Source organism: Ornithorhynchus anatinus, chromosome 14 (assembly GCF_004115215.2).
Source record: "Ornithorhynchus anatinus isolate Pmale09 chromosome 14, mOrnAna1.pri.v4, whole genome shotgun sequence".
NCBI classification, from domain to species: domain Eukaryota; kingdom Metazoa; phylum Chordata; class Mammalia; order Monotremata; family Ornithorhynchidae; genus Ornithorhynchus; species Ornithorhynchus anatinus.
This window is the reverse complement of record NC_041741.1, coordinates 35,844,921-35,860,359: the sequence shown is the minus strand read 5'-3', so window position 1 is coordinate 35,860,359 and position 15,439 is coordinate 35,844,921. Positions and strand designations below refer to the sequence as shown.

The 15,439-nt window shown below is 45.5% G+C and overlaps 1 protein-coding gene across 4 annotated transcripts in view; it reads right to left on the bottom strand.

The window, feature by feature from the left end:
- Window positions 1-10,570, bottom strand: part of NEDD1 (NEDD1 gamma-tubulin ring complex targeting factor) — a 42,847-nt gene extending 32,277 nt beyond the window's left edge. For 2 of the 4 annotated variants that reach the window (XR_003764348.2, XM_007670049.3), the window contains exons 1-4: window positions 10,416-10,570; window positions 6,190-6,284; window positions 4,159-4,275; window positions 2,738-2,878 (exon numbers count right to left, since the gene is read on the bottom strand). Coding sequence is in view for 3 of the 4 variants with exons in the window: in XM_007670049.3 (XP_007668239.2) it covers window positions 2,738-2,878; window positions 4,159-4,275; window positions 6,190-6,284; window positions 10,416-10,551 (489 nt within the window). In the remaining variant the exon portion in view is untranslated. The other 2 variants (XM_029078998.2, XM_029078999.2) reach the window with 2 other exon arrangements.
- Window positions 10,571-15,439: the final 4,869 nt, after the last annotated feature.

The window sequence follows — 15,439 nt, the reverse complement described above, 5'->3', positions numbered from 1 at the left end:
CACGGTCTAATCAGGGAGAAAAACAACAACATAATCACGATAAATAGAATCAAGGGGATGGACACCTCAATAACAAAATAAACAGGGAAATAAAAATCTATCCAAATGAGCACAGTGCTGAGGGGAGGGGAAGGGAGAGGGGGAGGAGCAGAGGGAAAGGGGGCTTAGCTGAGGAGAGGTGAAAGGGGGAAAGGGGAGGGAGCAGAGAGGGAGCAGAGGGCAAAGGGGAAGCTCAGTCTGGGAAGGCCTCTTGGAGGAGGTGAGCTCTCAGTAGGGCCTTGAGGAGGGGAAGAGAGTGAGTTTGGCCGAGGTGAGGAGGGAGGGCGTTCCAGGACAGCGGGAGGACGTGGGCCAGAGTCGACGGCGGGATAGGCGTGAACGGGGGACGGTGAGGAGGTGTAGACGATCCCGACAGGAGCACTAGTAACGGAGTGATGGCCTATCATACGATCTCCAAAACTGACTTGATATTTTCACGAACAGACAAATCATCCACATTAATGTAATTTAGGGAACGTGACATTCAACGAGAAGAATCCAAGAATAAGCTCCTCTAATGGGAACGGCTCTAACACTTTTCTTCACCCACTGAGAAGCTGCTGTTCTTCCGCGTTGACGTTACCTCACGTTGGCGTTGACCTCAAAGCCAATCGCAAGCGTGGCACCATTAGCAGCAATCTCCTGGAAACTAACATGTATTGCCTGCTCGGCAGCTATCAGCTGCTTATTTGAGCGGAGGCTTTGGGAAAAGATGGCTATGAACAGATGGAATTAAAGGAACTGTTAGGGACCTCAAAAAGCCAACAACTGAAGAGCTTAAGTTTGGCAGATAAATATCACATAAGTTAATCGTGTTAACTATATCGTTTATCATTTTTTAATTATTGCTACTGTTTGGGTCCAATTTGGGGGATTTTAGGAATGCAGAATGAGTTTGATTTTTTTTTTTTTTTTTTTTTACGAGACACTGCATTTCATCTAGTGCTCTTTCACTTAACACCATTTTCACAGAATCAATTAGGTGTGCTAACCGGGATTTTTCAGTAAGCTAATGAACAAGAAGAGTCACAGAATAAATCTGGGCAAAAACAACTCTCATCAATGACAAAATACCATCAAGTTTTTTTTTAAAACGTTTTAATTATAGCCACAAATGGGTAAAATCTATACATCAATGAATGTTCAAAGTGAACGTAAATACCTAAGGAGCCACTGAAGGATAGAGGGTTTCAGACACCAGTTTTTCTAAAATACGGTAGAAACCCTAAGGCAGCGTGGCTCAGCGGAAAGAGTCCGGGCTTGGGAGTCAGAGGTTGTGGATTCTAATCCCGGCTCCATCGCTTGTCAGCTGTGTGACTTTGGGCAAGTCACTTCACTTCTCTGTGCCTCAGTCACCTCATCTGTAAAATGGGGATTAAGACTGTGAGCCCCCACCGTGGGACAACCTGATCATCTTGAATCCCCCCAGCACTTAGAACAGTACTTTGCACATAGTCAGCGCTGAACAAATATCTTCATTGTTATTATTATATCTAGAAATTCCTCAGCCTCCAAAAATAGTAATTTGTCTAAGCCGCCTTCCCCTCATCCCTCCCTTTTGCATCTTGGCCCATCATTGGACAGGGATTGTCTCTATCTGTTGCCAAACTGTACATTCCAAGCACTTAGTACAGTGCTCTGCATTTAGTAAGCACTCAATAAATACTACTGAATGAATGAATGTCTGCTCTGACACACCACCAAAACTGTCTTGCAAAAGTAGCCAGAGATCTTCTCTTAGCTTTAGAACCATTTCCCAGACCCTATCTTTCTTGGCCCTCCATGTTGTTTGTGACACAAACGCCTCTACTCTTCCAAAGGATTTAAGCCTTTGAGTTTCTTAAGATCCATCTTCAAAGGCTCCCGCCCAGGACCTGACCATCAGCAAGATTAGTCCCAGGAGGGCCTAAATGGTTTGGGCCTGGCTTCCAGATTCTGAGCCTCTGGCACTACCAGCAGTCCCACAGTTAGGAGTGAGGAGGAGGGCTCAAGGAACAGCAGATGAGCTGCTTTGCTCCAAGTGAGACTGGGTCAATCTGGAAATGGCCCAACTTGGCCGGTGAAAACCCAAAATGTTACATGTGTGGTATTTTACATGCACATTTATCCACTCATGTGCTAGAGGTGTAATTTCCAACTGCCCATGGACAACCAACCAATGAATGGCATCCTATGGTATGCAGTATAGTATTTGTTAAATGTTTACTATGTACCAAGCACTGTTCTAAGCACTGGGGGAGGATAAAAGCAAATCAGGCTCGGCACAGTCCCCGCCCCACATGGGGCTCACAGTCTTTATCCCCATTTTACAGATGAGGTAATTGAGGTACAGAAAAGTTAAGTGACTTGCTCAAGGTCACACCGCAGAGAAGCGGTGGAGCCGGGATTAGACCCCGCATCCTCTGACTCCCAAACCCGGGCGCTCGCCACTGAGCCAGGCTGCTTCTACTTGGGAAAAGACCCAGAAGCAAAAGAAACGATGTCTGCCCTCAAGCCGCTTTAAATTTAGGTATGAATTGGAAGAAACGGTGAAAAAAGACCAATTTCAATTTCCCTCAAGCTAACTTTCACGTTAAAGTTTTCACAATAGGTTAAAATCAAATTCAAAACGCCCTCAGTTTTAGAACTATAAACTTAAATTCACTAGGTCGGGTTTAACTCCCCAAACCATTTCAGCTTGAAAGACTTCAAACTATACCTGGCTGTTCGCATGGCCGAAAGGAGTACTGGACAAATTGGTAGTTACACTGTGCAAAATGATTTCACCGCTCAAAGATCCGGAAGCAACGTAGCAGTCATTCCAATTAAATGTTACACATGTTACTTCATCTTTGTGGTCCTGAAAGAAAAAAAAAACATTTTAGGAATAATCTTAAAAAAGCTTAATGAAAAATGCTGAACTTATTCTGAGAAAGAGACAGATTTACAACTCACTTTTTTTGCAAATCTGAAGCAGTTTATTTTTGAATGGAAGTCTATAACTAAACTTAATTACTGATATTGTTTGGGTCCAATTTGGGGGATCTTGGGAATGCAGAATGAGTTTGGTATTTTTCTATGGGAAACTGCATTTCATCTAGTGCTCTTTCATTTAATACCATTTTCACAGAACCAATTAATTTGACAGATGCAAAGTGGCCACGTCTGCCAAGGGCAACTCTAAAAGCAGGCAGAAACATTTTAAGGACACCACCAATGCCCTAACCATCCAACCACCGTACCATATGTTAGGTAGCCAGCTAGTTAGTTTCTTGTTTTGGGCGTGCAACAAATTGTCTCTCAAAGACCCCCCACTCACGGACCGTCTCACAGTAGGCAGCGTCATCTTCAAACCTGAAGTCAACTCTATGACTGCTCTGCATCAATAATCTGCATATTAGGGCTCAGAGGTGTCAGATTAAGTTGGGACAGCATGACCTGGTGGAGAGAAGCTCGGGTCTGGGATAGAGCTGGGCGTCTCAAGCCAGCTCCACCATTGCCTGCTGGGTGACTCTGGGCAAGTCACTTCTCTGTGCCTCAGTTTCCTCATCTATAAAATGGGGATTCAACACCCGTCCTCCCTCCTACTAAAATTCTGAGCTTCACGTGGGACTGGAACTCTGTCCACCCTGGCACAGAGTAAGTGCTTAACAAATACCATCGCTAATTAACCAAGAGAACTCTGGGGTATCATCTCACTGGCCCCGGAATCTGCCTATTAACAGCTTCCTACCAGGGAAGATTGGTGGATCTTCAGTGCCCTCCTGACCCTGCCACCAATCTCCCGGGAATCCTGAAGCCACCTGAGGCGTCCCAAGGACACCTGGGAGACAAACAGCCAGGACTGGAAGCTGATGAAAACCAAATCCTCTTGCTCAATTAGCAGACAAACAGACACGAGGGAACCAGATGCAAACTAAGGTGCAGGACCAGTGATCACTACAACATCTCACATCTTCCTGGCCCCATTCCAAATTCCAGCATTCACTCTGTGCGTAAAGTTAGGTCTTCCCAGTGCCGACTTGGAGGGAAAAAACCAACAGAATTTTGCACTGGCCACAGCCAATGAGACAAATATAGATTGTAGATTGTCTTAACTAAAATGGGGGTCGGGTATAATAAAAAAAATTAGTTTCTTACCTTAAGAGATCGATGAAGTCTTTTAGATTTTAAATCCCAGATATTAACGGTATGATCGAGACCTCCACTTACAAGATACATAGATGTGGAATTTAAATTTACACATGTCTGCTTTTGCTATAAAAAAGAGGAGATACTTTGTATCATATGTTCTAAACATAAAAGCCACTAAACTCTAAAATGGTGTACAGGGTATTAATAGTCCTACTTCCCATCTCCATGATTCCCCCCCACCTCAAATCTCGTCCCAAATCACATTATGACCCATTTTAAAAGGGTTGTATTCCCCAACTAATCCCTACCTTCCCAAAATGAATCACTAACTGCCACCTTAGCAATTACCCGAACCAATTTATTCCACATTATTCATATTCTTGCCGTTCATTTTCTCTTTATTTTGGCTATCGGTTTATTTTCCCTTCTCTTCCCCCTCATCCTCCTACTTAACATATACACTGTGTGTTCCCGTCAACCCCATTAAACTGAACGAGTCTACTGGGTTGAGATTGTGTCTTCCACTTTTTATTGTATTCACCCAAACCCTGCTTTTTATGACTCTGCAATAAATGCTTCTATTATGCTTTGATAATTAATCCACATTCATGCTCGGTCATTTGGCCTCCACAATAAAGCGGAGGTGTCGATTTCCAGTTTTTGCCCCTAAGTAGTTACGCATTCTCATTTAGCAGTTATATAACCATTAAATTTAACCCATATACTTTAAATGTTTCCCCACAGATTCACCGGTAACACTCCTTACCATTTTTCTGTGATGATACATCCCAGAATCACTATGTGGGTTTATTTCAAACCAATTAACTCACAAGTCCAAGTGACAGTGACAACTTATGTATCTTGGGTTTATCATGGCAGGTGTTCAGACAAAGCATGATGTCAGGGCACAGTTTCACACTGTGACTGTCATCAAATATCACTGATTCAGTGCTCCCCAAATATCACCATCTAGATTATTCTTAGAGGGCAATATGGGATTTCAATGATTTATAATAAAACAACAGGAGAACCAGTGACAGTCATCTCACTCTGAATCAGTAAGTTAGCAGGTACTTATTCAGTGCCCACAGGGCACATGCTATTTAGCAGAGAATAGATAGGGACCATACCCTCCAGGCTTACAAATTAGTGGTGGGGAGGGAGGCAACCTACACCTCTCCTCTCAAAAAAATAAAACCATTGAAATACATAGTTTATCGGCAGCAGCTCCATGGAGGAATGAGAAAATCATGCCTCTGATTGTGCGGGCAGGTTAAATGGGTGGAATTAATCCGGAAAAGCTCTCTGAAGCAAGTACAGTTGCGGTGTTTTAGCTACAATTTGATGGGGCGAAGCTCGTTTCTCGCAGAGGAGCGAAGAGTCAAAAGAGCATGCGGGAGGGGAATGTGAGGGGCAAACACTGCTGAGGCGGTGCGCTGGGCTTCTGAGAAGTATCAGAAAATAAAATTAGGGGTCAGTTAATGAGGGGTGTTGATAGTACTACTGTCAGGGAAGAGGCGAAGTAGTGCGGGGGCCAGGGAGGGGGAGAGCACAAAATCATCGCAACCGAAAACTTAAGGAGAAAGACCGTGCAACAAAGATTGCCCCGTGAACATTGGAAGGGAAAGGGGAGGAGGAAGGGGGGGAGCAAAGGGACCATGGCACTGGTCAACAGTACTGAGTCATAAAACTAATCACTCCTACTCCTCAAGTCTTATATGGCATCAGTAACTGGGGAATGCTTCGTTCCACCTGCCTTTGATAGATGGATCTTCTTTCCGATTTGAACTTAATTTCCCCAGCCTTGATTTTGGGATGCTCCCACCCCTCTTCAAGTCTGATTTATCCTATGTTCTCTCATGAGACTACCAAACCCATCAAGTGAAATTTAACGAAAGATCTATCACTCCCAGGTATGAGGTTCGGAACATACCGATAAACAAAGAGCAGCCCTCGATGCCCGTTTTCTTCCAGAGTGCAACTCCAGGCGCAAAGACGGAAGACAACGAAAAGACAGAACAACTCGGCCACACTTACCCCTTCTGCTAATTCTAAGAGCGTAAGAGGTTTACATTTGCAATTTGAAACAACTATTTTATCACCAACGGTAGACGCAGTAACCAGGAAATTATCTGAATGAGGAGTTATGGAACACGGAACAGAACTCGTACAGTCAGTGACAGGTAAACAGGGTGGCGATTCCTAACTTTTAACCAAATTACAATGAAAACCAACTACCTTTCAGATTTGGGCATTTTCTGATCTTGGAAAGTAAGCGGTGTCTGACTGATTTTTGCACGTCCTGACTGTCCTGTAACACATCTATTTCCTATTTCCTTGTTGAAGAGCAGCCTGATGGGTTCCACTTTATCTCTCAAGCATCGCCATTTATTCGACCTAGAGTCAGTCTTACTTATTGGCATTCAATTCCACATAGCTATTATCCAAAGGCATAAGCGTTAGGTAAACTCCGCCGCATTTCCCTGTCCTTTTTCCAACCAAAAAAAAAAGCCCACCAAAAAATACAATCATTCTTCTTAGCAACTTTGGCTCGGAATTCTGAAACGAAAACGAGACGGTGGGAAAGTCATCTGAAGTTCATTTTAATCTCTCTATAAGTGAAGAGTAGCCGTTTCCTCAGGGTTGGAACGGTGTCCTGACTGGCGTCCCAGGAGGCAACCGGCAGAGAGAGCTGGGCCCAGGAAAGGAGAGCAGAGCAAGGAGCTGGGAAAAGAAAGAGGAGGGAGAAAGATCCGTACCCTGTAAACACTTGATATTCACCCTGTGTTATCCACAGCAGTAATGTACATATCCGTATTAATGTCTGCCTCCCGGGCTAGACTGTAAGCTCCTCGTGGGCGGGGAACGTCTACTCACTCTGTGGTGTTCCCAAGGAAGCGTTCAATAAATTTCACCGACTGACTGAAAGAGTGATGGGCAAGAAAAGGGAGCAGGAGTAACACGATGGTTGGAGGCCCAGGGGCCTGCAACCATTATAAGGTGGGGAAGAGCCCCACTGCAGAGAAGCAGTGTGACCTACTGTATATAACACGGGCCTGGGAGTCAGGACCTGGGTTCTAATCCGACCTCTGCCACTTGTCTGCTCTGTGACCTCGGGCAAATCTGTTAACTTCTCTGTGCCGCAACATCTGTTGAATGGGACGGAGTATGGGCCTGGGAGTCAGAAGGTCATAGACTCGAACCCCGACTGTGCTGTGTGAACCTGGACAAGTCACTTCACTACACCTCAGTTACCTCGTCTGTAAAATGGGGATTGAGACCGTGGGCTCCAAGTGGGACAGACTGTAAGCTCGTTGTGAGCAAGGGGATATCTGTTCTCCCTCCTCCTTGGACTGTGAGCCCCGTGGGGGACGGGGACTGCGTCCGACCTAATTCACGTGTACCTGCCCCAGAGCTTAAAACAGTGTTTGACACAGAGTAAACGCTTAAATACCATAAAACATTAAAATTTAATCACGACAACTTAAAAGAAAAGTGATGCTTTCAAAAGACTCCACAGTAGAAATACTCCTGTAGAACGTGCGTTTCGAGCCCTAAATATTTGAAATTAATAAATGCTAGTATTGTCTAGCTTTTGAAAATACTTTGAATGTACAAAACTGCATTCAATATTACTATCTGTTCATGGAAAATTGTTTTTGGTCGGTGTGATCAGTTGGGCACACAATCTATTCCCCAGAGAGAGTAGATTTGAGCAATGAAAGGAAAAAACACTCCAGCTGAGCTACTTCTTGCTGGATTGTATAACTCCTTGGAGAATAATAATAATAATGTTGTATTTGTTAAGCACTTACTATGTGCGAAGCACCGTTCTAAGCGCTGGGGTAGATACAGGGTAATCAGGTTGTCCCACGTGAGGCTCACAGTCTTCATCCCCATTTTACAGATGAGGTCACTGAGGCACCGAGAAGTGAAGTGACTTGCCCAAAGTCACGCAGCCGACAGTTAGCGGATCCGGAATTAGAACCCATGACCTCTGATCCCTAAGCCAGTGCTCTTTCCACTGAGCCACGCTGCTTCCCTAAGAGTGGACAAGGAAGCCAGTTCCGAAAGGTTGGATTTTTTTTTGGAAAAACCTCCCATTCCTTTTGCAAAACTTTACCAGCGTAAATTTAATGGGAACTAGACATTTTTTTTGTCCCTCGGATTCTCGCGCTAACTTCGATGTCCCACCTTCAAGTGATGCCTCTTTCCTTCTGGGATGAACTGTCTAATTACTGTGTGGATGACAAATTGAAGGGTCAAGAGAAAACTTCCCCAGAGAAGACAGCGTATGTCATCACTTTCACAACTTCAGCTCTGAAGCTTTTTCGGGGTGGAAAGTTTCTCTACACGAGACTTTTTGTGCCACCGTGTAAAGACCGAGACTGTTCGAGCTTGGAAAAGACAACACCGTACACCAAAGCACTTATTTTTACCTTATTTTTCCATGCAAAAGTAAGAAGAGATGAACAAACCCCGCCCCGGGAGGTTATAGTTGAGATAACCGAGGCACAGAGAAGTCAAGCGACTTGTCCAAGGTCACCTAGCAGACCAGTGGCGGGCTGGGATTAGGACCCAGGTCATCCGACTTCTAGACTGTGATCCCGTTACTGGGCAGGGATGGTCTCTATTTATTGCCAAATTGTCCAAGCACTTAGTACAGTGCTCTGCACATAGTAAGCGCTCAATAAATACTATTGAGTGAAGAGAAGCATTCTCTGTGTGACCGTGGGCAAGTCACTTCACTTCTCTGTGCCTCAGTTACCTCATCTGTAAAATGGGGATTAACTGTGAGCCTCACGTGGGACAACCTGATTACCCTGTATCTACCCCAGCGCTTAGAACAGTGCTCGGCACATAGTAAGCGCTTGACAAATACCAACATTAATAATGTCAAGGCTTATCATGTTTAACAAATACCAACATTATTATTATTATTATTACAATGGGGATGAAGACTGGGAGCCTCACGTGGGACAACCCGATGACCCTGTATCTCCCCCAGCGCTTAGAACAGTGCTCTGCACAGAGTAAGCGCTTAATAATAACGTTGGTATTTGTCAAGCGCTTACTATGTTTAACAAATACCAATATTATTATTATTATTATTACAACGGGGATGAAGACTGTGAGCCTCTGTAGGACAACCTAATGACCCTGTATCTCCCCCAGCGCTTAGAACAGTGCTCTGCACATAGTAAGCACTTAACAATAATAACAATGTTGGCATTTGTTAAGCGCTTACTATGTTTAACAAATACCAACATTATTATTATTATTACATTGGGGATGAAGACTGTGAGCCTCACGTGGGACCACCTGATGACCCTGTATCGACCCCAGCGCTTAGAACAGTGCTCTGCACACAGTAAGCACTTAACAAATACCAACATGATTATTATTATTATTATTATTATTAAAATGGGGATGAAGACTGTGAGCCTCACGTGGGACAACCTCATGACCCTGTATCTCTCCCAGCGCTTAGAACAGTGCTCTGCACACAGTAAGCGCTTAACAAATGCCAACATTATGTCACTTCACTGGGCCTCAGTTCCCTCCTCTGTCAAATGGGGATGAAGGCTGTGAGCCCCATGAGGGACAGCCTGATGACCGTGTACCTTCCCCAGTGCTTAGAACAGTGCTCTGCACAGAGTAAGCGCTTAACAAATACCAACATTATTATTATTATTATTATTATTAAAATGGGGATGAAAACTGTGAGCCCCACGTGGGACAACCTGATGACCCTGTATCTTCCCCAGCGCTTAGAACAGCGCTCTGCACAGAGTAAGCGCTTAACAAATACCAAAATTATTATTATCATTATTATTATTATTAAAATGGGGATGAAGACTGTGAGCCCCACGTGGGACAACCTGATGACCCTGTATCTTCCCCAGCGCTTAGAACAGCGCTCTGCACAGAGTAAGCGCTTAACAAATACCAAAATTATTATTATTCTCATTATTATTATTAAAATGGGGATGAAGACTGTGAGCCTCACGTGGGACAACCTGATGTCCCTGTATCACCCCCAGCGCTTAGAACAGCGTTCTGCACAACGTAAGCGCTTAACTAATACCAACATGATTATTATTAACCAATACCATTATTATTATTATGAGCTGGGATCTCCCGCCCCCGGCGCCCCAGTGCTCAGCCCAGTGTTTGGCACCCGGCAAGCGGCGGACGGTCACAAAGCGGCCCCCGGGCCGGGCTGCTTCGGGGGAAATGGAGGCCGCGGGGATAAAGGATATTATTGTTGCTCCAGCAGAGGGAGGCGATCCCGTGGGCGGAGCCGTGGGGGTTGAAGCGCTCCACCACCGTCAGGGCCGACGAATCCCAGATTTTCACATCGTCTCCCGACGAGGCGAAGCGCGGGCCCTCCGGCATGGCGGCCCCGGGGCCGGCGGGGGGGGGGGGGGGGCGCGCGAGGCGCGAGGCGCGGGGCGCGCGAGGTGGGGCGCGAGGCGGGGCGCGAGCCGCGGCGCGAGCCGGGCGGCCGGTGTCCAGGCCCCCCCCTCCCCCCTCGGCCGCCCGGCCTTTACCCGACGCCGCCCCGGGGACCCTCGAAACCGCCGCGGAGCGCGAGGGCGGAAGCGGAAGACGCCGGCGGGGCCCGGCTTTCCCGCCATTCCATCCCCCCGGGCGGGGCCATCTCTCTGGCCGCAGCCAATAGCGGCGGTGGGGGGCGGGGCCAGGAAGGAGGGGAAAACCCGGAACCCGGCAGAGGATCCGGACTCTCCAAAGTCTCGGTGGCTGCGGCGGATCCAATCCGCGGAGGAGGCTGAATCCACCCCGGGCTCCTCCTCCTCCCTCTGCGGGAGGGAAAAGGCCTGGAAACGCCTGGGAGCAGGCACAGCGTCCTCTCCCAAGCGTTTAGCACATTGTTTGGTATCCAGAGGGCGCTCAATAAGTACACAATAATAATAATAATAATGTTGGTATTTGTGAAGCCCTTACTCTGTGCCGAGCACTGTGCTAAGCGCTGGGGGAGATACAGGGTCATGAGGTTGTCCCACGTGGAGCTCACAGTCTTCACCCCCATTTTAATAATAATAATGTTGGTATTTATGAAGCCCTTACCCTGTCCAGAGCACTGTTCTAAGCGCTGGGGCAGATACAGGGTCATCAGGTTGTCCCACGTGGGGCTCACAGTCTTCATCCCCATTTTAATAATAATAATGTTGGTATTTGTTAAGTGTTTGCTACGCGCAAAGCACTGTACTAAGCGCTAGGAGAGATACAGGGTCATCAGGTTGTCCCACGTAAGGCTCACAGTCTTCATCCCCATTATAATAATAATAATAATAATAATGTTGGTATTTGTTAAGTGTTTGCTATGTGCAAAGCACTGTATTAAGCGCTGGGAGAGATACAGGGTCATTAGGTTGTCCCAAGTGGGGCTCACAGTCTTCATCCCCATTTTAATAATAATAATAATAATGTTGGTATTTGTTAAGTGTTTGCTATGTGCAAAGCACTGTACTAAGCACTGGGAGAGATACAGGGTCATCAGGTTGTCCCACGTAAGGCTCACAGTCTTCATTCTATTTTAATAATAATAATGATAATAATGTTAGTATTTGTGAAGCACTTACTATGTTCAGAGCACTGTTCTAAGCACTGGGGGAGATACAGGGTAATCAGGTTGTCCCATGTGAGGCTCACAGTCTAAATCCCCATTTTACAGAGGAGGGTACTGAGGCCCAGAGAAATTAAGTGACCTGCCCACAGTCAGCTGACAAGTGGCGGAGCAGGGACTAGAACCCATGACCTCTGACTCCCAAGCCCGGGCTCTTTCCACTGAGCAACACTGCTAATGCTGGTATTTGTTAAGCGCTTACTATGTGCAGGGCACTGTTCTAAGCGCTGGGGGAGATCCAGGGTCGTCAGGTTGTCCCACGTGAGGCTCAAAGTCTTCATCTTCATTTTACAGATGAGGGAACTGAGGCCCAGAGAAGCGAAGCGACTTGCCCACAGTCACACAGCTGACAAGTGGCAGAGTGGGATTCGAACCCATGACCTCTGACTCCCAAGCCCGGCCTCTTTCCATTCTTTCCACGGAATTATGTCACGCAGTAGTCCTTATGACCATCTGAATCGCGAGCATTTCTCTAGGGGAGGACACCGACTTTTTCGCCTGCAGCATAAAATGAGAAGGCAGCAGCGTCCTAAACTGAGTTACTCACCTGTAATAGGACTGATAGAATATAATAGAATAATAAATGCCTTTTGATTTTAACTTGCAGCGATTATTGATTAAATGGTGATGATATATCCCCAGGACTGATTAAAGTACAGCTTGGCCAAAGTGTAGAATCTTGCCACTTGCCTTGACGCTATTGATTGCTCCTAGGAGAAATTAACCCGAGTTCTGCCGCCTTTCGGCTTCAGTTTAGAAAGCTCCGCCCTCATCTCTCAAAATTCATTTTGGTGTTTGCCGCTTGGTGCCTTTTGAGCATAAAACAAAATGCATTTTATATCATTCGGTAGCTTACAACGGGCCACAGGCTTTAATTCAACATTACAGAATTACAGGATCTAATTGTTCCTAGGCACATTTCCTAATTTATGTCTTCTAGTAAAATGCGATTTGGGGTTACTCTATGTGGAAATAATAGTATCTATTAAACACTTAATGTTCTTGTGCTGCTCTGGAAATCAGGATGCCTATGTTCTAGTCTTCAAACTGTCTATTGAAATGATGTGTTTTTGGGGGGTTTTTTTTGGAATGGTGTTTGTTAAATGCTTATTCTGTACCAGGCACTGTACTAAGCACTGGGGAATATACAAGCAAATCAGGTTGGACACAGTCCCTGTCCCACATGGCACCCCCAGTCTTAATCCCCATTTTACACTTGAGGTAGCTGAGGAACAGAGGAGTTAAGTGACTTGCCCAAGGTCACACAGCAGACAGATGAGAAGTGAGAAGCAGCGTGGCTCAGTGGAAAGAGGTCGTGGGTTCTAATCCCAGCTCCACCGCTTGCCAGCTGTGTGACTTTGGGCAAGTCACTTCTCTTTACCTCAGTTACCTCATCCGTAAAATGGGGATTAAAACTGTGAGCCCCACGTGGGACAACCTGATCACCGTGTATCTCCCCAGCGCTTAGAACAGTGCTTTGCACACAGCGCTTAACAAATACCACCATTATTATTATTAAATGGCAGAACTGGGATTAGAACCCAGGTCCTTCTGACTCCCAGGTCTGTGTTCTATCAACCAGGCCACGCTGCTTCTATGTCCTCAGAAGAGCCTACGGATTCTTAGGACTCTAGGCAGGGAATCCTGAAAAATAGCAGGGGACAAATGGCAAAATAAACGCATAAGACTAAAACCTCGGTGCCATCTTCCTCTCAATCAACTGATCAATCGCATTTATCGAGCGCGTACTGTGTGCAGAGTTGGTAGACACGTTACCTGCCCACGGCGGTCAGCAGTCTACGCTTATGGATGTGTACATAAGGGCTATGGGACCGAGAGAGGGATGAATAAGGGTGCAAATCCAAACACAAGGGCGATGCAGGAGGGAGTGGGAGAAGAGGAAATGAGGATTAAGTTGAGGGAAAATCTCTTAGAAGAGGTGACCCAAACAAGTCGCCATCTTGGTTCGAGCTCTCGTCATCTCCTTTACAGAATACGGCGAAATCTCCTCACTAGTACTGTTGTGCTCTCCTAAGTGATTAGTACAGTGTTCTGCTCACTAGTATGATTCATTAATCCTCAAACCGCCCCCCAGTAGCTATCTTCTTCCTTCCTCGTGAAGCAGAAATTCCCAACTATTGGCTTCTAAATTATTTAAGGCCCTCCATCTTACGTAGCTACTGTCCACCCGCCCTTTCCCAAGCTTACGCTCTTCGCTTACTGTGCTCTGCACACACTAAACGCTCTGTAAATGCGCTCGACTGCTTGAATCCCGGCTCTGCCACTTGTCTGCTGTTTGAACTTGAGTGAGTCACTGAACTTCTCTGTGCCTCAGTCACCTCATCTGTAAAATGGGGATCGAATTCTCCACACTCTGACTCAGACTGTGAGCTCCCCGTGGGACAGGGATCACCATCCCTGATTATCTACCTCACAGTTTAATACGATACCTGGCACAGAGTAAGCGCTTATCATTAAAAAAGAATGCACGCTTGCTTAATTTAGCCGATAAGTCTTTTCTCCTAATAAATCCCTTTATCCTAGAGTTACCTTCCTTTGCAACAATAACAAGCTTCTTTTTGGTAAATTTGGCAGATAGTTCTTCACATTCTCGAGTTATCTCCTGAACTTTCATTAGGGAGGTTTGGGGAAGGGAAACTTTTGAAGAATGACTATCAGTTGCATGAGTGGTAAAAGGACAGCTAGGAAAACCGAGAAAGAGAAAGCAAGGACCACAGAGGAATATTTTAAGGAGAGAACAAAACAAAGCCTCAGGCAATTTTGTACTTCAGCTAAAAACTGGGGGAAAATGGACCCAGACAGACTAGCAGAGCACAAAGCAATCAAGGAAGGAATGATTCTTCTGGAATAGAAGCTTCCGAAAGATATCAGACTAAGAGGCAAAATTGAAAACAGCACCGGGCACTGTAAACAACAGTCATCATAGAGTAGCAGAGGTCAGTCTTTGAGGGCACAGCACAGTTCGGATTGCGGGTCTCTCATTCACCTTTTCAGCAACACACCCCGCGCACGGCCAGCCTCTTCAAACACCAAGACCCATATCTGTGCATCGATATTTTCAACATACTTTTAGAAAAAATAAATTGAATTTTCCATTTTCTAAGATGATCATGGAGATCAAAGCTTGAATAGTTTCCTGTTTTCCTCAGATGTTACAAACAGGTTCTGGGGCACAGTTCACAGTTGTCTCATGAAATTAATTACAGCCGTCTAGAGCATTTCTTTCAGGGATTTACTGATCCTACCTCACTGCAATAATATCATTGAGATGGCCACAGTGTAAAACAAACTCGAGTTAAAACACACAGAACTCTCGGAATGTCATCTGACAGGTTAACTCCTCTTCGAATCCATATTTATTAACCTGAATCCAGTCATAATCATCAGTAAAATAAAAATTTGCACCAATATAGTAACAACCACCCATTGATGTCAAAGAGCTCTCCGAGCATTAATTAATCATGAGCACACTCTCCACTAATGCGAGCTACTGTTTCTACCAGATAAGAATTCAGATTGCTAATTCATTGCTTGGGGGTCATCTACTTTTTCACAGAATGCACCCCTAACATTTACAATTTCAAATTGCAATATCTCATTGCCACTGGCAATTGT